The sequence below is a fragment of the Indicator indicator genome, chromosome 38 (genome assembly GCF_027791375.1).
Source record: "Indicator indicator isolate 239-I01 chromosome 38, UM_Iind_1.1, whole genome shotgun sequence".
In the NCBI taxonomy this organism is placed as follows: Eukaryota; Metazoa; Chordata; class Aves; order Piciformes; family Indicatoridae; genus Indicator; species Indicator indicator.
In genome coordinates, this window is record NC_072047.1 from 3,912,261 (window position 1) to 3,935,646 (window position 23,386).

At 56.1% G+C, this 23,386-nt stretch overlaps 1 protein-coding gene across 1 annotated transcript; it reads right to left on the minus strand.

Annotated features, from left to right (window-relative positions):
• Positions 1-1,480: 1,480 nt before the first annotated feature.
• SFRP1 (secreted frizzled related protein 1) lies at positions 1,481-16,436 on the minus strand. The gene is made up of 3 exons (XM_054396574.1): positions 15,902-16,436; positions 10,615-10,692; positions 1,481-1,803 (listed from the first exon to the last, which is right to left on the minus strand). The coding sequence occupies exons 1-3, from the start codon at positions 16,434-16,436 to the stop codon at positions 1,481-1,483; spliced, it is 936 nt and encodes a 311-aa protein (XP_054252549.1).
• Between the last annotated feature and the right edge of the window lie 6,950 nt (positions 16,437-23,386).

Sequence of the window (23,386 nt, forward strand, 5' to 3'; positions counted from 1 at the left end):
CACTGCAAGACAAGAGGATTATCTCAGATTGCAAGAGATTCCTTCTCTTGGAGTGATCATGAGTGATGAGAATACTGAATGGAGGCAGGATTGTGTAATTGATGTGGAGTGCTATGGGTCTGTGGAACACAGAACTTGTCCAATTAACAGAATAATGCAGTTCTGCTTGGTCGATAAATGTCATCGTTTGGAGGCAAACAGTCTCTCTCTTCCATAGACTCTCTGACCTCATATGAAGATGACATTTTGATTAGGAGAAAAAAAAAAAACCAACCACCAAACCACAACCCAGAAGGATACAAAGCCAAGTTGTCACCCATCAGACAGACAAAAACCTAGAATCTGATGGCTCCCACAGTGACTGCAGAGAAGGAAGGATGAAGACACTTCATGTCCCGCGGTGCTCCGCAGGGACATGTCCTCAACCTTCTGCCACCTGGTGCCTTGCCAGCAGCCTGAAGAGATGTCAAAACATCACTGGGAAAGGCAGGAAGTGGGGCAAGCTGGAGAGGCTGGCCACGAGCTCTCCCCACCTGGGAGTCCTGTGAGCAGCAGCTGCTGGCATGTGGCTAAAGCAGAACGGCAATGCTGGGCACCAGCAGCTCTGGCCATACATGTGCAGGATCTCTGCTACGGGAGCATGAAGGATGCTGCTGCAGGAGGGGGCAGGTGTGGAGGCAGCCCCCCTCTGCCACCACCAAACTGGGCAGTGACACATGGGACCCAAAGGCTGGCAAAGGAGCAGGATGTTGCCAGGCCTGAAGAGCTCAGCCAAGGCAGCTTGGCATGAGAGAGGCCAGGGTGGGCATCCTGAGGACACTTCAGAGGAGGTGCTGGTGAGACAGGGCTCCTTGGTGCAGCTGATCAAGGTATCACACAGACCTCAGGGTTAAGGCTTAAACTAAGCAGGTTTAGACTACAAAGGGATTTATTTTTTTTTTTTTACAGTGAGGGCAGTTAGCTATGAGGAGGTTTTGCCAGAGGCTGGGACAGGTTCTCCGCTGTGTGTTCATTAACCCTCCCCATCAGGATGAAATCTCCTCCTAACTGCCTGGCTCTGGTTCAAACAGGGATTTGTTTAGGGTGACCATGGAGACAGGAGTGACAGGGTGCCAAGGGTCCTTGCTGCAAGCATGTCACCTCCTGACATAACTTCACACCCCTCTGCTCGCCCTCTTTACCTGACAGCTGCTATGCAAATGGCCTTCCCAACAGCCACAGGGCTTTGGGTGCTGCTGGTGGCAATCAGTGTGACCTGGGCCACCGCTCAGTGCCTGCATGGCACACACTTGCCCAGGCCATCAGGCAAATGACAGCAGCAGGGAGGTGGGAGGGCTGGGGTCAGCAAGAGAAGCTCTGAGGAGCACAAGGGAGGAGCAGGAGGGCTTGGCTCCAGCATCCCTGCTGCAGAGGAGCAAGATGGAGCTGTGGTGCCAGGCTGCACAGGGTCCGGGCAGCAGCTCTCCTGCAGCCCACCGCATCACTTGAAGACGGAGGGGAACGTGGGGCAGTCTGGAGCCTTCATCTTCTTCATGAACTTCTTGAACTCTTTGTTCTTCTTGTCCCACTTGTAGATGGCTGTCAGCAGGTACTGGGTCTTCACCTGGCGGCCCATGATGAGGAAGTAGTGGCCAAGGTTGTCCAGCTGGTGGCAGGGACAGTCGGCGCCGTTCTTCAGGAACAGCACCAGCTTCTTCAGGTTCTTCTTCCGGATGGGGCCCAGCTTCAGCGCCTTCCTCTTCCGTGGGATGATCATCTTGTCCCCATTCTCCTTCTTCACTTCCTTGATGGTCATCTTCAGGGCTGAGAAACAAGAGAGGAAAACCAAAATGACTCCTGAGCAGCCTTGCACAAAGCCTTTACTAAGTGAGGCTGGGGGTGAGGGGGCACCAGTGCCCTGTTCAGCTGCAGACACCCAATGGCCTGCACTGCCACTCCTGTGTCCCCTTGCTCCCTTCTCCATGGCATTACCGTGGAAATAGCTTGTCCTGATGACCCTGACAAACCCCTTGTCCCTGAAGCAGTGCCACCTCTGCACCCAGGAGAGCATCAAGCTGAACCACTCAGGGCTCTCTGCCCCTTTCCCCCAGCCAGGCACCCTCCATCAGAGGCAGCAGCAAGATGCTCTTTGCTGGCAGTCAGCTCAGCAAGCAAGGTGACTTCCCTGCTCTGAACACATGCAGAATGGCCTGAAAGGGCCATTCAGAAGGTCAGATTGGCTTCTCAAGCATTTGCTTGCAATTTCTCCTGGCCTGTGCAACAAGCTTCCAAGCTCCAAATATCTCCATTTCCCATCTCCCTATTCGAGCAGCAGAGCCCTCCAAGAGCCAGGTCTGCAGGACCTGCACGGAGCAGCCACAGGCCTCCACCTTTCCCTGGAGGAGTTAACCTCACACAACTTCCACAGCAAATATTTTCCTCTTTGGGTTCAGCATTTTCTTGAGTAAATCACAGCCCAAATAAAAGAAAGAATAAATTAATGTTCCTTTGCCATGACCATGAAGAGGAATTCAGAGTACATGGGGGAAAAAAAAAAAAAAAAGATGCAAATGTGTTGTGCATTAAAGTATCACTTCTGTGCCATTTGGCTCTGCCTCACTGTTGAGGAAAAGCACATATGGCCAAAAATCACTAACATATTTCCATCATCTGGGAGTTTACTTCAGAGCTGCAGATAAACAGTGCTGAGATGGGTGATCAATTGTCTGCTGCCCTTCTCCTCTGCCGCTCGGATTGCGTGCGGCCGGCGGCACGCAGCAGCCTTCGGCTCTGGCAGGGAGCTGGCTCCCCGCAGCATCCTGCCTTGAAGTCTTGCTCTGCTGGAGGACTTGCAGCAGTGAACACATGTTGCTTTCTGGATAGCAGCTCTGCTCACCCTTCCAGCCACAAATGGCAGCAGGACAGGGTGATGACAGTCCTGAGAAGGCAGCAGAGGCTGTGTTACCCTCCTGCTCCCAGCCACTGCGCTGGCAGCGGGAGCTGTGCTATTTATCAGCCTCTGTGCCAAACACTCCTGCTGGGCTTGCCAAGAGCCCTGGCGTGTTTGACTGTTACTGTACAAGAAAGTAATCCAGGACTGGAAACCTAAGTGAAATTTTTATTCCATCTGTTTTCTGAATTCAGGATGTTTAAGGAGCTAAGGAGACTCCAGCTTTAAGGAGCTAAAGATGCTGAACCAGATCAATTTGCAGCAATTCTGGAAAACTAAGCAAGCAGTTTTCAGGCAGCTCTAAGCTCCATGACATTAACTGAGCAGCAGCAGCAGCATCCCTCAAGGTGAACCTCAATTTCTTTATTCCTTGACTCTGAACTCATGCACTAAGCCAGTGGCTGCCAGTGCAGGGGAGTGGTGAGCACCAGTAAGAAGAGATTTGTTCCAAAGGGCTTGTTTGCAAATTGCTTTGCTGTGATCCCTGCAAGATCCTTGTTGCTAGAGAAAGAAAACAATCTGGCAGCTAGGGGAGGTGCTTCTACTCCAAGTATCATGGTCTATGGAAGGCAAAGGAGGTCTGGTGATCCTGTGCTGGTCGAGTTCACAGCTGCTCCCTTCCCTGCAGAGCAGCAGTTATCTGTTCCCAAGCCAGGGAGCATGGAGCTGCCCAGGTGAGCCATAAATCCAGACAGGAACTGGAAAACTCATCCAAAACTCACTTGTCCACAGCAACACAGAGAGCCAAGATCAGGTAACACCAAGGAGGATCCCTGAGGAGGGGTGCAAACAGTTTGTGTAAGGCTGCTCTTCCCAGCACCCAGCTCCCTGGCATCAGCAACCCAGGGAGCCTGCAGTGTGCCCAGGTAAGATGCAGCTTGGCTCAAGGACTACCAAGTTTCAGCTGTTCTGCTGTGGGACTCAGCAGTCACAACAGCAAAAAAAAAAAAAAAAAAACAAAAGGCATCACAATCACTGCTCAGTTTTCATCTTTCTGCCAGCAACCTGGCTCCCCACCCCCCCTGCTCACTCCATGTTCCTGAAGCTCAGACTCCCTTTCCAGGTGAGACTCCTGGCAGCTGCCAGACACACAGCTCTGGCAGCCTCCACCCACACCAGAAAAGTGGTGCCCGAGGGCAGGTTTGTTCTCAGCTGCACACCCTGCTCCAAGAGCACACCACCACGCAGCAGGAGGCAGCCCTTGGCTTGTGGCTTTCCTAGAACATGAAGGATTTGGCAGGGAGGGATCATCGCTGCAGCTCGCCTGGCATCCCCCAGTCCTGGGGACACCTCTGCCCCAGCAGCAGGGAAAAGCTTGAGCAGGATGGATTTGAGCCTTGGCTCCAGGACCTAAATGAGCTGCCAAAGCAAACAGCTTCGTCCCTGGGAGCCCTGGCCTCTCTGCTTCCCCAGCACTGCACCAAATCTGTCTCAGCCCCAAGAGGGAGAAGAGCTGGAACTGTCCCTGCGACCCCAGGACATGCTCGGTCACACAGACTAAATCTTCAGCCACTGGCAGGAGGGAGGTGAGCCCAGGAAGAGACCTGGAGGGTTACTGATTGTATGTGAGCACAGGCAGCCTCCCAGCCCAGCAGCTGCACCACAGCCATGGCTGCAGAAGGGACCCAGACCACCACCACTGCAGAGGCAGCCAGGAGCCCATCCTCCCCTTGGCTCCCACATGATGCATGTCCCAAAACAACCTCTGAACCCACCCTGTGCTCCCTCACTCAATCACAACCACATCTCGTCCCCTAACACACTCAACACCTTCTGCTCTCACCCAAGCTCCCACCATGGTCATGGACTGGGTGGCTCACACAGACAGGTCCCTGCTATAAGCACCTGTAGGCAGATGGCATCGGGATGGAGAGACCAGGAACTGTCCTGGGAACAGCAGCACCAATAGCACCAGGAGCCAGCTCTTGGCCATACCACAAGAGAGGTGATGGCAGAGGAGCCTCATTCTCTGCCATCCCTGCTGTGCTGATGGCCAGCTGGAGCCAGGACCACACAAAACCAAAGCCCTTTCCAGCCAGGCATTGTCTCAGCTCTGCTTGCAACATCACCAGCAGAGTGCCAGGATGGCAGCCCCTGGGTGCTGGGGTGGGAGCTGAGCAGCATCCCTGGGGACAATTCTCCAGTCAGGCAGGAGGTGTCCCCTCTGCTCCTTGACACTGAGTGTGTCCTGGGGCCACGTGGCTGATGCTGCTCAGAGCAGAGGGGGAGTCCTGCATGGCACAGTCATGCCAGACATGGTCCTCATGAGCACTGCCCTGGTGTCTGCTCATGGGCAAGTCATGGCAGGAGACCTCCAGTGTCCAGCTGCCCACTTCAAAGGTAAACAGCAGTGAAAGCATTACTCAGCCTGGGAGAGAAAGAAACCAAATACAACAAAGGCAGCCTTCAGGATTTAATTTGGGACTGAACAGCTCTCAGCCACGTTGTGTTTACAACAGCAGGAATCCTCCCAGGGCATTAAACCCACACTTGTCCTTGCTCAGCCCCAGCATCAAGAAGCTGACGTCTGCCCAGGCATGAGCCACTCACCAGTGCTTTGCCACAGCCAGGAGAGCCATTGCCAAAAGCCCAGCACAGGCATGGATCCTCTCACCAGACCCTGCCCACAATCACAGCCAGCTGCCAGCAGCAGAATCAGAGGTGGCTGCACCAACCTCGATGCAGCACAGAGACCCTTGCAAGGAGCCTGCACATAGCAGCCAGCAGCTACCAGCAGCCTTTCTCCAGTGCCCAGGCTCCCAACACACCACCACAGCACCAACCCACCCTTCCTTCTCCCACCCCACAGCACCACACCACCAACAACCAGAGGTGGAAAGAGAAGGTAACATAGGCAGCCTCATCCCCTCCAAGCTGCCTTCTGAATTGCTCTGACTCCAGGAGGCCCGGGGAGAACTCTGGTGGCTCTGAATGTGCAGCTGTCCCATCAGCAGAAGGCCAGAGCCCAGCCCAGGCTGATGCAGCCCTGTCAGACCAAGTCACCCAATCTGTCCCCAGATGGCCTGAGCTGGCAGCACAGCTCTGCTGCCTCTGGTGCAGGGAGAATGCAGAGTGCTGGGGATTCAAAAATGGCTTTTCTCGTTTCTGGGTTTATGAAAGTGTTTGCTCCTCAGAGTGGAATTACAGCAGCAGCTCCAAGAGCAGCAAAGGCCCCACAGAGCTGGTGGGGTCCAGGCTGACAAAGCACAACTCATGTTTCATGTGAAGCTTCTTACCAATGTCTCTACAGCTCCAGCTTTCCAGAGTGGGGGAAGAGGAAACCTGGCAAGCTGGGAGCACCACAAGCACCCCAACAACAGCACCAGGGCTCTGGTGCCCTCTCCACATCTCCAGGGACTGCACATGTCCAAGCCCTGCACCCTGCTCACCAACCACCCCCACGATGGGCACCTCCAACCCCACTTCTTCAGCACACAGGAGCCTGGGCACCATCTCTGCTGTTCTCCTGCCTGCACAGGCAGGGGCCCCACTCCAGCACCTCAGGGGCAGGGAAGGGAACGTGAGAGAAGGGAAAGCTCTGCTGTTCCTTCAGCCTCATTGCTCCTTCCTTTAGAAATCACTCAAAGGAGGAAACCTGCCAGAAGACACATTAGGGCTGTAACAGGAGAAGGCTGCAGGCAAGGAGCTGTCAGTCAGGGGGAAAAAATAAACAGCATGTATTGATTGTACTGCAGGCTCCAGTGCAGTGAGAGCTCGTTCAACAGGATCCCCCCAGACCCGGGGAAAGAGCAGAAACAATAAATAAAATCACCAAGAGAAACAGAGAGAGGAATGAACTCCATGGAGAATCCCAGCCCACAGCAGGAGTAAGAAGCAAACCCTGGCTGCAGCCCAGGGAGGCTGGGGGGAGGCAGCTGTGGGGGCACAGGAGGTTGAGCTCACACCTCACCAGCACCCCAGAATGCACCAAACTGGGACAAGCCCACACAGAGTTGGGCCAGCCCCACTCACCAGTCTGTGCCCAGGCAAGGGTCCCTGCACCCACAGCTGCTCTGGCACCCACAGCCCTGTGCCCCCGCTCCACACCCTGTCCCCCATGGTAATGCTGCTGTAGGACCCACCAGCAGCTGCCCTGGGCAGCACTCCTTGTTTAAACATTTATTGTAGGTGTCTGGCTGGGGTGAGGATCTGCAGCCTCTCAGCTGCCAGTGTTTACCTTGGTGGATGTGCAGGAGAAGCCTCAGTCTGAAGGGCTGGGGTGGGGGGGTGTATTTTAGTGCCAGATAAACAACTCTGCTTGAGAAATCACTCCCTGACAGTACCACCCCCACTCCCCCCCAAGACTAAACAAAGATCCAAGGGCTGTGCACTGTGCTTTGGGAAAGCTTCCTGCAGCCTACACCTCCTCCACTGGCTGCTCTCCACAGCTGGGACATCCCCAGGAGCACCCTGCACTGCCCTCCCTTGTAGAGCACACGCAAGACCTGCATCACATCTCTCCCCCTGCTCCAGCTCCCCAGCTGTCTGCAGACTGGGCACATCTGTGGACAGCCCTACATGCTCCCAGGACCCTCCTGGATGGGAGGAAAAATACAATGAGGGAAGAAAACAGCAAATGCAGCTGCATGAAACCTACCCCACTGCAAACCCACACAAGTGAGCTTCCTATCGCAAGAGTCTGTGATGGGAAGGAGCAGAACAAAAGTACACCCAATCCATGTCCAGCTCCCATTGTGATGCCAGAGTGATGGTTACCTGCAGTCTACAGGAGGGAGATCATCTCCTTTTGAAATGAAGAATCCCTGAGAAAGAGAAAGCAAGAGAGAAGCAAGGAGAAGGAATGGGATTGACCTCAGCATCACCAAGAGCTCTGACAGGTTTTAAACCCAGAGTTACCTGGTGGAGCTGTGCTGATCCACAGAGCAAAGAGCAATCCCAAACTCCCTGCAATGGTCAGAAAAACCCCCATCAGGCTCTGCTTTGAGAGAGAGCAAAGGACTTTAAACAGAGCTGGAGAAGTGTGGTGTGCTGGGTGAGGCAGGTGGTGTGCCAGCACACTTCTGATACCTGATGTGATCTGCTTTAGGTGACCCTGCTCTAGCAGAGAGTTTGTACTGGGTCCCTTCCAACCCCAACACAACTAAAACAATCCCAGAGGCTCACATGAGCCAGTTCAAATCTAGCTCTCTTTATTTGTGGGAGCTGCTGTCACCCAGACACGGGCATAGGGCTCTCAGTGCCACCACCAAGCTCCCCTGCTGGCTGAGTGGAGCTCCTCCCAGCAAGCTAAGCCTGCAGGCTTGGCTCTCATTTCTCTCCCTCTGTGCTGGGACCCATCCCCACCACCTGGACCCACAGCAGCTTTGGAGCAGGGGTGGGCAGAGCAGCTGAGGTCTCCTCTGCAGCTCCTGAGAACACCATTTGTGGCCACTGGCTGCAGCCCTGCCCAGGGTGCTGCCTGCCAAGAAATATTTCCATCCTCTGGATGCTGTCACCACAACATTTCCCAACGACCAACTCCCTCTGTGGGCAACTCAAGATCTCGAGCTGCTGAGCAGAGCCACAGAATGCTTCTGGTTTGGCTCTGCTGCCGTTGTGTAACCCTCCAGGCGCGCAGGGAGGCTGCTCAGCAGCAGAGCCTGCTGCAAGCCTGTGGTTAGGCTCCCAGCTCCCTTCACAGCACTTGCCCACCAAGATGCCACCTCAATTCACTCCTCCCTCACCCCCAGAGAGGTGACAGGTATTGCAACCACCCACCAGCACAGACCCACCACTGCCACCCAGGCAGTGCCACACACTCCTCCAGGACAGAGGTCCCCAAGGCCATGGCCCCTGGGATAGAGCAATGCCTCTGTGTCACCCCTGAGAACACAGCCCCTGCCCAAACCAGGTTTCAAAGGCCACTTGCTGGCTGGGAAACTCTCTCCAGTCTCTCCCCACAGATGGGGCAGAGGCAGCTCCTACTCACAGATTCATAGAATGGTTTGGGTTGGAAGGGACCTTAAAAATCATCCAGTTCCAACCCCCTGCTAAGGGCAGGGACACCTCCTGCTAAACCAGGTTGCTCAAGGCCCCACCCAACCCAGCCCTGAACCCCTCCAGGGAGGGGCACCTCCATCTCCCATCTCATGCCTTCCCAGAGCAGAGCTCAGGGAACTCCACCCCAGCACCTCCCAGAACAGCACATCCTGCCCCAGCCAGACTGTGGCACCAAATCCACCACCAGGCATTCCTGGGAAGCTATGCCATGGGTGTTCCTGTTGGTGCTTTCCCCTGCTGGAAAAAGCCTGCACTGAACTTAGAGGACTTGTGGCATTCCAGATCTGCAGGAGAGTTGGGAATTCATTTCCAGCAGAAAGGGTAAGCAGGCCAGCACACAGAGCAGGTTTGGGTTTGCTCTGGCACATTCAAGTGCTAATCCCCACGGAATGCACACCTTGTTCAATGTGCCTTTAACCTTCCGGGAAAGTTCCACACACCAGCAAGGATGTCAAAACCACTTAATGCTGGGTTTGATCTCTCAGAGCTCAGATTTTTTTTCTCTGCAATACTTTCCCCCCCACCCCAAACTGAAGTTCTGTTTACCTCTGATTGTCTGACTCACTCACTCAGTCAGAACATATTTAGGACACAGCTTTCAAGTAGCTCTGCATTTTTTAAGCTCACTGCTAGACCCTCACTTAAACCAGGATGGGCTTTGGGCTCTTATACCTAGTCTTGACAGGATCAGCATAACTTGGCTGGAAAGAATCCAGTGCTGCAAGGAGGCTGAGGGCAGGAGGCAGCTGGTTTGCTCCTTCATGGCTGCAAGTGGAACAAGGATCCATGCTGAGTGTGCAAGAGCACAGGAAAACCAGGGTTAAGCTCTGAACCACATTCACTGAGGAACAGCCACTGCCACCTATGCCTCATTCCCAGATTCCAGACCAACAAACACCATCTGGGTCTGGTTCTGGCTCACAGAGCTGGGGTTGTTCAGCCTGAGAAGAGAAGGGGAGGCCTCATTGCCATGGACCAGTACAGAAAGGGTGGCTGCCAGCAGGATGGAGGCTCCCTCCTCACAGTAAGTCTGATGGAATAGACAAGGAGTGATGGGGACAAGTTCCTGCTGGGGAGATTCCCATTGGTCTCCAGAAGAAAATGTTTGCCCATGAGCACAGTCAGGCACTGGAATCACCTCCCAAGGGAAGCAGTGGAGTCCCCTCCATTGGGCAGTTTGAAGTCTCAGCTTGCCAGGGTGCTGGGCCCAGCTCATTGCAGCTCTGCTGTGACCTAGGAGGGTTGGACCTGATGATCCTTGGGGTGCCTCCCAACCTGGGATTCTGTTCCCTGCTCATGGCCAGGGCTGCCCACAGCCTGCAGCAGAGCTGCACATGCCATGCATAATGCTGCATGATGCCACACGTGGGGACCTTGCTGCCCATGGCACACACCGGGTGGGCAGGAGGGACGCTCAGCACCGCGGCCAGCGCGCTGCAGGAGCACAGGCAGTGGCACCAGCGCCCTGCAGTGCCAGTGCCCGCTGTGCAGGACGGGGTCTGGGCACACGCCGCCGGCCGGGCCGGTCTCGGCGCTCCGACACTGACACCTAGAGGCCCCCTGGCCCCGGGAGGCACCGCGCCGGGCAGGCAGCACTCCGCCAGCCAGGATCCAGCCCACGCCGGAGCCACGCTGCTCTCTGCCCCCCAGGGAAGCCTTCTGGTGCCCCCAGTCCTCCTCCTTACCAAACTCGCTGGCACACAGATGCTCCACAATCGCCTCTGACTTCATCTCGTTGTCACAAGGAGGGCACACAGTGGTTCCTGGAGAGAGGAGAGAAGAGGTGGTGAGGAGCCAGCTCAAGGAGCATGGCAGAGGCAGGCTGCCCTGCTGTCAGACTGCTGCCCTCAAGGGGCACATATGCCAGCCCCACAGGAGGGCTAGGGGTCAGGAGGCATCCACCAGCTCCCAGGGCTGTGCTGGCCGCGAGCAGGCTCCTGCCAGCCACACTCCAGCACTGCCAGCAGCCCCAAGGCTGGGCAGGGGCAGGCTGCTGCCAGGAGCTGGAGGACAGGGCTGGCAAGGAGAGGGATCTTCAGGGCCAGGCACTCCACCGAGGGGAGCTGTTTGCCACAGGGCATGGCCCACAGCCCACTGACGTTCCCTGCCTATGGCCTGCCAAGGCTGGCACACGGTGCCCAAGCCCTGGGACAGGAGGGAGCCAGTGCTCAGGGATGTGGCTTATGTGCCCAGGGGCTGCCCAGACCAGAAGCCATTCCAGATCCAGGTAGGGCAGTTCAGGAATGACCCTGCCCAGCTCTGCACAGGTACCACTCAACACCAGGGACCAATCCACAGCCAGCCCCATGCCTGTCTCCCTCCCACCCTGCCCCAGAGTGGCACTGGTTGGCAATGGACCTGCACAATTATCATGCATGTTGCCCCCCTCGCCCCCCCCCCTCCCCAGAAGAACAACTCCAGCATGACCCCAGGAGTGCACAGCTCCTCTTTTGCCCCATGCCCCAGCTGTATGCCATGGGCTGCAGGACAGCCTGGTGGCTCCAGCAGAGGAGAGCCAGCTCTGCTCAGCAGCTAACGATTGCCACATCCTCCTCTCAGGAAACATCTGCCCAGGAGATTTCATTGGGATCCATCCCAAGAGGAAAGCTCACTTCATCCAGAGAATAAAAAACTGTTTCCAGGTTCCTGTCTCCAGTCAGAACAGAGACCACCCAGCAGCACAGACACAGATTTGTGCTACTGGTGGAGGAATTTATTGAGCTGGGAGATGCTGCTTCTGTTCCTGGTCCAGTGGAATGGTGGACTCCTTCCCACACAAGGGAGTTATTCTCAGGGACAGTGCTGCAGTGAAACATCTGCTGGTCCCTGCATGCAGACAGAGCCCTCCTTGCCTCCTTCCAGCCCTCATCCAGGCCAGCAGAACCCTGTGTTGCTGCAGAGAAGAAACAGAGAGGTCTCCCAGCAAGAAGGGTGCAGAGCCAGAACACCTGGCAAGGGAGGCACAGCCATGACCTGCACCCACCACAGAGTAGAGTTTCCTCTGTCACTGCTGCCCCACATTTTTTTCCATGGCTGCTTCTTCCTCTCAATCCCCAAGATCTGTTCTGTGCCAATTGCTGATGCCTGGGGTCATGCAGTGTCTTTATTAATCACACATGCAGAGCAAATGGCCTTCCACTGGCCCAAACGGGTGAGCCACAAGGCAGCCCAGCAGCCCCCAGCAGCCGCCTCAACAGTCCCACTCCTGGCAGTTCCACACCTGGCAGCACCACCTCTCACCTGGGCAGTTCCTCTTCCAAACCCCTGGAGTGCAGCTGCCATGTCTACCATCTTGGAGTGACAGAGGCAGCAGCCAGCCCCTGGAGTCTTGATGACATCCCCAACAGTTTATTTTTAAAGCCAGCAGTCAGAATATTTCCATCCAGGCTGCACTTGTAATGAGCTCTGGGTGAGGGGACGCTGGCAGGAGGGTGACAACCCCTGCGGTCTGCCTCTGCTGCAGCGCCAAGAGTTAGTTTCTGTGTTGGGGACCGCCCTTGGGAAGGAGAGGGGGACCCTGCCACACATCAGCTCATCCCTGCACATCCATGTATGAAGCACTGGGATGTCCCTCGGCAGCCAAAGTGCACATCAAGAGCCCCGCTGAGCCTGCAAGGGCCAGACACAATGTGCATCCATCCCGGGAGCCTCGCAGGCAAGCGTAGGGAACAAACCAACCCCAGTGGAAAAGTCAGACTCATTGCTCCTTGGTGAAGGCACAGGCTTGGTTCCAGCTAGGGGAATGTTTTGGCATGCCCAGGTTGGCAGAGACCCCTGCCCCACTACAGCTATCCCAAAACTGCCTTCCCACCCCTCCTGAGGCATCACAGCTAATATCCTCCAGCACACAGCACTGCCCAGCACCTTACCCTTCCCACACCATCCCAGGTTGAAGGCGCCAACAAGAAGCTCAGCAACAACTTAAGTCCTCCTGCCTCAGGTGATCCCCACTGCAGTGGCCCAGAGGCAGCCATGCCAGCATGTGCCCAGCCAGCAGCCCACCACAGCTCCTGGTACTGGGCACAGCTGCCTGCCCCCCATCCCACTGCAGCTGGGCTGGGGTCCATCATCTGCAGCTGACAGCTCAACACCAAGCACAAGCTTCCCTCCCCTGCTTCCAGCTCACTTTCTCCTTCCTGCTGACCATTTTCTAATGCCTGGCTTTGGAACCAGCTTACTCCAGGGGCAGGAGAAGGAATGTGTAATGCTATATTAATCTGCAACTCCCCTGATGCATCCTGTGGGCCTGCAGGCTTTACCACCTCGTGCTTAAGGAGAAAGGAATTCAGCAGGTCAGCTCTTTGAGAGGCAGAAAGAAATTCCAATTTTGAGGTGTTAATGGGGAAAAAACACTGAAAGGGCCTCATTCTTATTAGTGCCCAGAGAAAAGGGGGGACACTGCTGGCTGCTGACACTCTTGGAATCAACAGGAAATACCCCAGTGCCCAAGACCAAGGGACACCAGGAGCTGGCACTCATGAAAAACAAAAATCAGAGAAGGGGCGAAGCTCTGGGCAGAGGGAAGGACCTGTAGCACACACAGGCGAGGGCTGAACTGCAGCAGCAAACATGCTTGCCCACAGGCAGCCCTTGTCTGCACAAGAGGCAGTGCCAGCAGGCAGATTGGCATTTTGTAGACACCTCTGCAAACAGATCCTAATTTGGCTGCAAAGAAAGGGAGAGATTGAGACTGGAGATTAGGAAGAAGTTCTGGACAGCGAGGGTAGGGAGACACTGGAACAGGCTGCCCAGGGAGGTTGTGGATGTCCTCTCCCTGGGGTTGTTCAAGGCCAGGTTGGATGAGGCCTTGAGCAACCTGGGCTGGTGGGAGGTGTCCTAGCCCATGGCAGGGGGTTGGAACTGGATGATTTTTAAGGTCCCTCCCAGTCCAACCCATTCTGTGTTTCCAAAGTGTTTGGACATAAGTTCCATGAAGCCACTCAGCAGTGTTTAATCTGAGTGGCTGCAGTACTTCCTTGCAAGACTCACCCAGCTCACTCCAAGAACAAGTTCATACACCCTAAAGCTTGTGCAGAATGAGGCCTCTCTGTACCCAAACAGGACCAGCAACAGACCCACAAAGGAGTCACACCTGAGCTGATGTAATTCCTGGTGAAAAGGCAATTTAGTGATGCCTGTGAAGGACAGCAGATGCTCAAATGCTGTGCTGATGGGCAGGTCAGCAGCACCACAAGAAAACAGCAATGTCCCACCCCAATGGGTCTGAAAGGTGATCAAGGAAGCACTTATCACAGGCTGCTGACCTCAAAGACTGTTCCCAGGTCTTGTGTCATTAATACCTCTAGAATGAGTGACCTGCAAACAGTTCAGACTCTGTTTTGGACCTTGGAAGCAGCAGCTTTACACCAAGCAGCTCAGACCCAGCAGCCCCAGGAGCATGCTTGGCTGCAAGTCCCTGAGGAATAAAAGCAACCTTTGTACTCCCCACACAGGACACGGCTGTGGTCTTGACCAAGGGTCTAGGTTCACACAGGACAGATGATTTTAGAGCGTTCCTGGAAAACAAAGACCTTCCCTCCAGCAATCCCAGCAGTAAGTGAAAGCCACAGCGAGAATGCCAGCCTGGCTGCACTGCTCAGGGAGGGGCTGAGAGCCGGGACCGAGGGCAGCCAAACCTCCCCCATGCATGGGTACATACTCCACACCCCATGGGCTCCTGGAGGCCACTGCCAAGGCACAGCAGAGGTTCCCTGTACAGCTCTAGACGTGTCAAGCTCAGGTGTCCCCCCTGCCTGCAGCGACCACAAGTCCCACTGAAGCCATCACCCCCGGCTGCTCTCCGTGTGCCCCCACGGGGGGTCCTTGGACACCCTCGAAACACCACCGCTTTGCTGTGGGACCTCTGCTCCTTCTTGCTGTCCCATAACCAAAGGAGTCCCCGAAGGACGAGTCGCACCGGGATGAGCAGCATCACACCAGCACGGTCGCTGGCAGGCTGGGGGAGGGCTCCCAGCCAAGCAGGACGTGAAGCCCCTGCCTATGAAGGTCACTGCACGCCACAGGGCGACCTTCCCTCCGGATGAGCTCCGGACACAGCGCAGGAGCCACGCGTGGCTCACCCATCCCTGAGCAACTCCCAAGTGCCAGCGCTAGGTCCCCGTGAAACCAGCCGTGCCCATCCCTTCCCGTGAAGCTCTGGACACAGGGAAGTTTATAGCCCTCCGCAGAGATCCCTCCTGGCAGCCTTTCAGAGCGCTCCGACGCGAGGTGCCGAAGTCACACGAGGTTATTTATTTATTTTTTAAGTTCCCAACAACAAGCCACAGTCATCACAACTCCAACAAGCCAGCCTGCCCCCAAACGCACCTCCTGCACTTAAGGGAGAGAAGAACCTTGTCCGCTTTCCCCCACTCTTCCTTGCTAAGTCTCTTGCCCCCTTGTCAGCGCAGAGCCCACCTCAGAGGGCAGGGATGAATCTGCACCGCACACAGAACCACCAGCTGTCCAGCTTCTTACTCCAGGACCGAGCGGGATGCAGGCACCCCGCTGGTACCGCTGTCATCGCTCCTTCCAGCCAGGCAGAGCTTTCTGCCGCCGGCACTGCACATCCTGCTGCTGCCAGCACAGCCCCACAGAGTCAGGCTTGGCAGAAAAACCGCTGCCAGGGCAGCACAGCACCTGGGGACAAAAGGGTCCATCGGGGTGGAAGCCCAACCCCGGTGCCGGCACGAGAAGCAGAGCACCCACCGTGCCCCTTGCACTTGTCCCCGGGCTCTGCTCCGGGATGAAAGCAAGTTGCTGGCAGGGCGTCCTGCCCTCCTCAGGACAGGAGCGCTCGGAGGCCGGAGCTGGACTGCTGCCGAGAAGCAGAGTTCAAGTGAGCCTCCTTCAGTCCACACAGCCCCTCTCGGGCTAACGCCTCAGTCCCACACAGCCCCTCCCGGGCTAACGTCTGCCCCCCAGCTCAGCTCAAAGCACCAGGAGCAGGGCTGCAGCGTGGTCACAGCTTACCTTTGGGCCTGGAGACATCGGTGGCATTGGGAGCAGTCATGGCAATGCAGACGTCGTCCTGGGGAAACTGGTCACACTTGAGCATCTCGGGCCAGAAGAAGCCAAAGAACTGCATGACAGGCTCGCAGGAGTCGCGCACTGCCTCGCAGAGCCAGCGGCACGGGTAGACCGGCCGGTCCAGGCAGACGGGGGCAAAGAGGGAGCAGAGGAAGACCTGGGTGCCCATGTGGCAGTTCTTGTTGAGCAGGGGCACCCAGCTGCTCGCCTGGTGCTTCACCTCGGCCATGGTCTCGTGGTCCAGCAGGTTGGGCAGCACCATCTTGTCATAGCCCACGCTGTGGCAGAGCCGCAGGTCCGCGGGGATGGCCACGCACTGGTGGGGCTTGGCGTAGAAGCGGCCGCCGGGGTAGGGGCCCAGGTCGGACTGGTAGCTGACATAGTCGTACTCGCTGGCCCCACCGCACGCCAGCAGCCCCGCGGCCAGCGACACCAGCGCCCGCAGCGCAGCCCCGCGGAGCCCCCGCACGCTTCCCATCGCTGACGGTGGCCCCGACGGTACCGCCCGCCGCTCCCCGCCGGCTGCGGCCGCCTCCAGGGACCCTCCCCGCGCTCCCTCCCACGGCCTCCTCCGCGGCGCCCTGCCCAGGGCCCCCTAACTTCTGCCCAGGACCCCGACCTGCTGCCCCCTACTCGGTGCCCGCCGCCTGCAGACCCTTTTGGCGTCAGAGGCAAGGCGTCCGCAGCCCCGCTCTGAGCCGCCCTCTCCCTCCGCCACTCCCGCTCACTCCTGCTCCCTCTCGCCCCGGCCCCGGTCTGGCCCCGCCGCGCCGCGCCGCGGGTTTGTGAGCCCTCGGCAGCCAATCAGAACCGAGCCGCCCGCCGCGCGCTCCCCCGTCGCTGTCAATCAGTGGCCCCGGAAGCCAATGACGACTCGGCCCGGCCCGGCTCGCCCCGCCCCTCTCCTCCCCGGCGGGCCCCGACGGTTCCGAGCACCGGGACGTCCTCGGCGCCGCAGCGGGGCTGCCCCCGCCACCTGCAGCGGGAGAGGGGTCGCGGGGCCCGGCGCGATGGTGCCAGGCAAGGTGCCGTGGGCGGCCAGCGCGGGGGCAGGAGCACCGGGAGAACCCCCCCGGCACAGGAGCTGGTTACTTTGGGGCTGTGCCGTGAAGTCGGGCACCGGGCACTGGGATCTAGTGTGCCTGTTTGCGTCTGGTGGGTCTGTCTGAGGTAGGAAGATGATCTCTGTTTGAGATCAAGTCCAACCTAGAGCTCACAGTCCCACAACTACTGCTAAGCCACTGGCCACTGAACCAAGTCCCTCAGCACTGCATCCGTGCAAGACTGCCAGGGATGGTGACTCCACCACCTCTCTGGGCAGCCTGTTCTAGTGCCCATTTCCACTGCTTGCCCCCACAGCTCTGCCCCCACCACAGCCTCCTCTCCCCACTGTGGCTGCTCTGTTCCACATCCACCCATGCCAGGCACACAGCGTCCCAGGGATGGCTCAAGGCTGACGTGCCCTGGCTGTGGACACCCACCCTGCCTGCCCGCCTGCAGCAGTTTCCCTCCCATCCCTTCCAGCCTCCCTGGCCACATCACCCACCGGGCAGTGCCACAGGGCTGGCAGGGCACACTCTGCCCTGGCTGCCCAGCACTGGAATGCTCAGTTCCCTCCACACCGCCCCTGGAAAACAGGCAGGCGTGGGATAATAGAATATATTAGCCCTGAGCCCATTCAGCCTCGGGCTCTTTAGGAACAATGCCTGCTAACTGAGCTGATTTTTGCCAAGTGACTGCCTCTCCTGCATGAGCAGCAAAGTGGAGCCCCCAAACAGTCCCACGCAACAATCCTGCGAGCGCTGCTGCCCAGGGCCCATTGTTTTACTGCTGCGTTTGAGGCCATGGAGGAGTCATGGCCTTGCCTGCCCTGGCATTTCTTCCCCAGTTCCCACCACTGCACTAGCCCCATCTCAGCCCCAACAGAGGCTGCAGTTATGGGGGAGAGGAGACCAGCCAGCTACAGGCATCTGCTGTCCCAAGAGAGGTGACATGAAAACCACCACCAGCTGCTGGCACTGCGTCTTGGTGGCTGTGTCCCCACTGAGAGGGGACTGAAGGTGCTGGTGGAGGTGCTGTGAAATGGCAGCAGCGAGCTGTACTCTGCACTCCATATGGCAGACAGCCCCAGGCCTGTCTGGAGCCATGGGGTGAGGAGAGGCTGCAGGCCTCTGGAACTGAGACTGAGCCTTCCCTGTGCTCCTAGGTGGCTTTTAGTAAAAGGGTAACACCCTCAGATGTTAGGGCATGGGGAGTCTGCACCCAGAACATGGCCATCACCACCATAGGAGGTGATTGTGCCACTCTGCTCCACTGTGGTGAGACCACACCTGGACCACCATGGCCTCTTGTGGGGAGCCCACCGTGCCACCCTGGCAGTGATGCATGGCTCCCATGCCACCTCCTGCAGGACAGCTCCTGGACCTCCCCAGAGAATATTTGCTTTAGATTAGACACCCCCACGGCCAGCTGAGAGCTGATAGCCCCTGCTGGGCTCAGCCTGCCCAGGAGGATGTTGGGTTTTGCCATGTTTGTTTTCTGGTTTTCTCAGCAGATAGCTCCAAGGTTCCAACGGCAGGGAGCAGCTAGGAATGCTCCCTTGCCCCCGGATGCAGGAATCTGCACAGGGAGATTTTGTCACTGTGGTGACTCACTCCATCCCCAACCTGGTGGCCAGCAGTGCCCAGGGTGCAGAGGATGGAACTAGATGACTCATACATTTATAGAATGGTTTTGGTTGGAAGGGATCTTAAAGCTCATCCAGTTCCAAACCCCCTGCCATGGGCAGGGACACCTCACACCAGCCCAGATTGTTCAAGGCTTCATTCAACCTGGCCTTGAACATCTTTAGGGAGGGGACATCTACAACCTCCCTGGGCAACCTGCTCCAGTGGCTCACCACCCTCACTGTAAAGAATTTCTTTCTAATATGTGTTCTATGTTCTTTAAGGTCTGTAGATGATCTTTCCAACCCAACCTATTCTATGACACCAACACCAAGAGCCAGTCCACAGCAGGTCCAGGATCAAGGCACACAACAACTCCAATCGCTGTCCTCTGTTAGTGTGAAATTAGCACCATTAAAGGCTCTAACTAAACACAATCAGCAAAGGCTTTACTAGCTGAGATAACACATAAAGGGCTACAACAGCCAATGCTTCAGCACTGCTCAAACTCTGACCATCTGCCCCTGGTCCCAGGAGGGAACTGATGGCAAATATTTACAGGGGCTTATAAATATTTATCCTGTAATAACTTGCTGCATTACAGCACATTCTTCTCTCTGAGGCTCAGCTCTGCCTGCACCAGGTGCAGGCTGCTCTGAGGGTCTGTAGCATACATATAAAGTTTGCCTGAATAACATCCAGCAATGGCTGGTGGTCAATAAAACAGGCAGCAGCTGAGCTGTGCTGGCCTGAAACTCTCTGCAAGTCATTTCTCACCCAACAAAAGAAGAATGTGGCTGGGGAGCACAGGTGTGCAGCACCTCGCTGTGGGTGCAAACCCCTTCTGTGTTGCCAGAGTAACCTGGGAGAGTGCTGCACGTCACCAAGGAGCTATAAATAACCCCCCCAGGGCTGCTGTGATGGAGCCTGGGCTCAGAAACAGCACACAAGGGACCCTTGGCTGCTTTGGTGAGGACCCCAAAGGAAGGGAGCTGGAGACCTGACCATCATGAGAAAGTATCTCTTCACACTTGTCACTGGCAATCCTCTCCCCAAGGAACCAAGCCACAGAGTCCCAGATCACCAGAGATCACAGAATCACAGAATGTATTGGGTTGGAAGGGGCCCCTGAAGTTCATCTTGTCCAACCCCCCTGCAGGGAGCAGGGACATCTCCAACTAGAGCAGGTTGCTCAGGGAGATGCTGAGATCTGTTCTGTACACAGCAGTTGGGCAGCAGTTCCCCACATTGCTGTTCATGGAGGGGTCCTGAAACCTGCAGCATCAGCACAGAGGGACCAGCCCATCATAGCTCTTCCTTTGGTCCTGCAGACCAAATCCCAAGGAGACCACAGGTTCCTTACCAGGCACCCACATCAGCCGCCAGCTGAGGATGTGCATTGTCTGGGGGGTCTGAGAGCTCAGGAGGTCTCTTGGCCTCAAAGCAAAGCCAGGCTGATGGCTGCAGTTTCTGGGAGTTCTTCTCTGGACCCTCTGTAACAAACCCCAGAAAAGAAATGGGTTTGTAATTTCCTCCTGACTTTCCCCAAATGAAAGCCCTCTCCTGCTTCTTCCCAGCCCTATGTGTCAGTAACAAAGTGCAGATGGCTCTGGTGCAGGTGTCCAGAGCATAAGCCTGGAGCTGCTGGCACAGCAGCACTGCTGCAGCATTGGCTGCCCATGCCAGGCACCATGTGGCCACCCATGCCAGGCACCATGTAGCCAGCACCATGTGGCATCCCCTGCAGGGACAATTTCTAGCCCTGCCATGAGCCATGCCCAGCCTTCATCTGCTGCCCAGTGCAGGCTTGACTTGCTCAGCAGTGAAGAGAGCCTGGACCCAGTGTTTTGTCGGGGTGTGGTTTCATGTGTTTGGACGCCAAATATTTATCTTTTTTCTAAGAGTTTGGGAGTTTTTGAGCCACCCCTCCACTTATTTATTTGCCTTCCTCATGTTTAATGATTTCCAAGAGCATAGGCAGTCTGTGGGTTGGAAACCATGAGACAATCTCCAAGCAGAGATGGAGTCCTGAGCTACTTTCTGTTGTGAATAAATAAACAGGATGGAAGGGCTCCATTGTGTACATGCTAGGTTGCTATTTTCTTAACCCTGTCTCATTAAGATGGATGGAGTTTCTGCTTATTAGTAATTTGGCAAGTTCCTCTTTGTGTACACTCTGCACTTCTCACTAATGACTCTTTGCTTCACTGATTAACAAAAGAGACTTCCAGCATCGTCAGTGCAAACACAGCCACGCACTTGGGGCACTGGGATGGAAACCCAGCGTTCTGCAGGGAGACAAGGAGAGACTGCAGGGAACCCAGGAAAGGAAAAGCTGCTGGTCATAAAACCTGTCCTGACATCCAAATAATTTTGACCTAAGGACATTGGTTCTTTGATTTACAGCCACAACTGCAGAGCTGACAGAGCATGTAACAAAGTGACTCAGAGCCCCTGCGCTGCTCTTCCTAACGCAGCTCGGGTGGGGACGACGCTGGCACTGCTACTGCCTGGATTTACAGCTGCCCATTAAAGAATGTTTACAAGCCTGTAGCAGAGCCTACACATCTGGTAAATCATTGATGGAACAAATAGCTCCTGCTGGCATGCTCCCTCTGTCAACTTTTTCCACTACTATGTTACCCAGCACACAACCCTCTGCCCCAGACCAGTGGTGGCTGCCAGCCTGTGGGTAGCTGAGGGCTTGTGTGCCCGAGCAAGCAGCTGTGCCTCCAGCCAGATGTGGTCCTGCAGCCTGGGTTGTCACTGAGGTCTGATGCCATTGGACCCACACAAGCTTGACCTTGAATGTCTCCAGGGATGGGACCTTAGTGCTCAGCTTCTCCATAGGCTGAGCTGCTGGGCAGAGCTCAGCAGGGCAAGGAGCATCTGGAGGCACTGCAGGCAGACTGAGATCCCAGAGCTTCACCAGCAGGTCCTAGATGAAGCCAGACCCAAGAGGACAGCTGCCTGCAGCCACTCATCAGCCAAGTGACCGTCCCCCTCCCAGTAACTGACAGCTGCCAGATCCACCCTGGCACCAGGAGCTCACACCAAGGAGTGAAAAGCAAGGCTGGCAGGACCTCAGTTCTGCTGCATCAGCACAGGCATGGTGGAAGAAGAGCAGGATGGAGATGGGGCATGGCACCAAGAACCAGGGGAAGCAGCAGCCACTGCTGCCCTGGCACTGGGGCAATGCTGTGCCCGCAGACAGGACCTGTGCTGGATTCTTCCTTGCAGTGGAAGAAAAACGCCATGTTTGATGTTTTACCAAGCATGCCAGTGCCTGGGGGTGGGGAGCAGGAGAAGCTGCCAGCCCCCTGCCACGGCTCATTGTGCTTCTGTGAGAGCATCTGGCCAGCTGTGCAGTCATCTGTGGCCAAACCCTCACTCCCCTGGCCACAGAGCTGGGCAAAGGCCAAAGGGTAAAGGGCAAGCCATGGGAGCAGAAACAAAGCTTGATCAGCTCATTCATGCAAACCTTTTCAAGAGCTTTTGGGTGGCTGGACAGACAGACATGGGAGCGCAGGACCTGCTGCCCCTGTCTGAATTGCCACAGGGACACACAGGCTGCCAAGTCCCCATGCAGCAGCTGAAAAGGAGCTGCAGGATCCTGCACTCACAGTGGGCTTTGAAGCAGAATGAGGCTGCAGGGACTGCTCCCAGCTCAAGGCAGGGAGGACAAAAGCAGGGAGGAGAGTAAAAGCCCAACAGGAAAAGGAACTTCATCCTGCCCTGTTCCTGCCCCACTGCCCCACAGGCAGCTCCCCTGTTTGCTACAGGACAGCCCAGCCCTCCCCAGTGCATCACCAGCCCCTGTCTTCAGGTCCAGCAGAGGCATCTGCCAGGGCTGGGGCAGCTACAGATGGTGGAAGCTACCAGGTGAGGGCGGGGGGAATCACAGGAGAGCAAAGGCAGAAGGAGAGGAGGAGAATCCCTGAGGGCAAAGCACCCTCATTCCTCATCCCAGTCTATGCTTATGGACACTGGGTGACATGGGGACTAGGAAAAGCCAGCCCCAAAGCAGCTCTGCCTCAGGGTGGGAAAGGAAGAGGCTGGGCACTCTCCTTCCACCCCTATTGTACCCAGCTGGTGCCAGCTTCTCAGAGAAGTCTGGGAGACTCTGCCTTGAAGTTGATTTCCTGGGGCACAACAGCCTCTGAATTTCAGGGTTTTAATGGGCTGGCAGGGCACCCAGGAGGGAGGAGAGGGAAATAAGACTTTTCCTTCCTCCATAAAACCAAAATTTTATGGAAGATTTTAAGAGAGATTTAAAGAAGAGCCTCTTCCCTCCCTGCCCCCTCTCCAACTGTACTCTGCACGTTAAAGCCTTTGCGGAAGGGAATTAATTAATGCAGGCAGCAGAGCCCAAAGCTCTGCAGCAGCCTCGGCCTCTGCACAATGCAGATTCCACTTTTTTCCTCCCTTTGCCTGGGAAACACATGCCCAAAGTCCAACTACATCAAGTTTTGGTTTGTTGTGGTTTGTTTTCTTTTTTTCTCCTCTAACCTAATTCATTTTTGAGATTGATGGAGAAAAATCCATAACAAATATTTATGGCTTTCCAAGAAATAACCTTCCTCACAGGAGTCACAAAGAGCTCTGGCGAGTCTCAAGGTAACTTTCAGCGAGTTCCAGGGGTCAGGGCAGATTGGGATACTGAGTCCACAGTGTTCCAGCCTCCAGCTCATCTGTTTTGAATTATTGGTATTACTCCGTTGAGCAGCTCTCTCAATGGAGTAGCTGTACTCTGAGTCCATGC

Excerpts from the sequence above, each read along its gene's own strand:
- SFRP1 (XM_054396574.1), bottom strand. The coding sequence starts at position 16,436 with ATGGGAAGCGTGCGGGGGCTCCGCGGGGCTGCGCTGCGGGCGCTGGTG. Across the intron at positions 10,693-15,901 it reads CGATGTCTCCAGGCCCAAAG|GAACCACTGTGTGCCCTCCT; the intron begins GTAAGCTGTGAC and ends TCCTCTCTCCAG. Across the intron at positions 1,804-10,614 it reads TCTGTGTGCCAGCGAGTTTG|CCCTGAAGATGACCATCAAG; the intron begins GTAAGGAGGAGG and ends CTTGTTTCTCAG.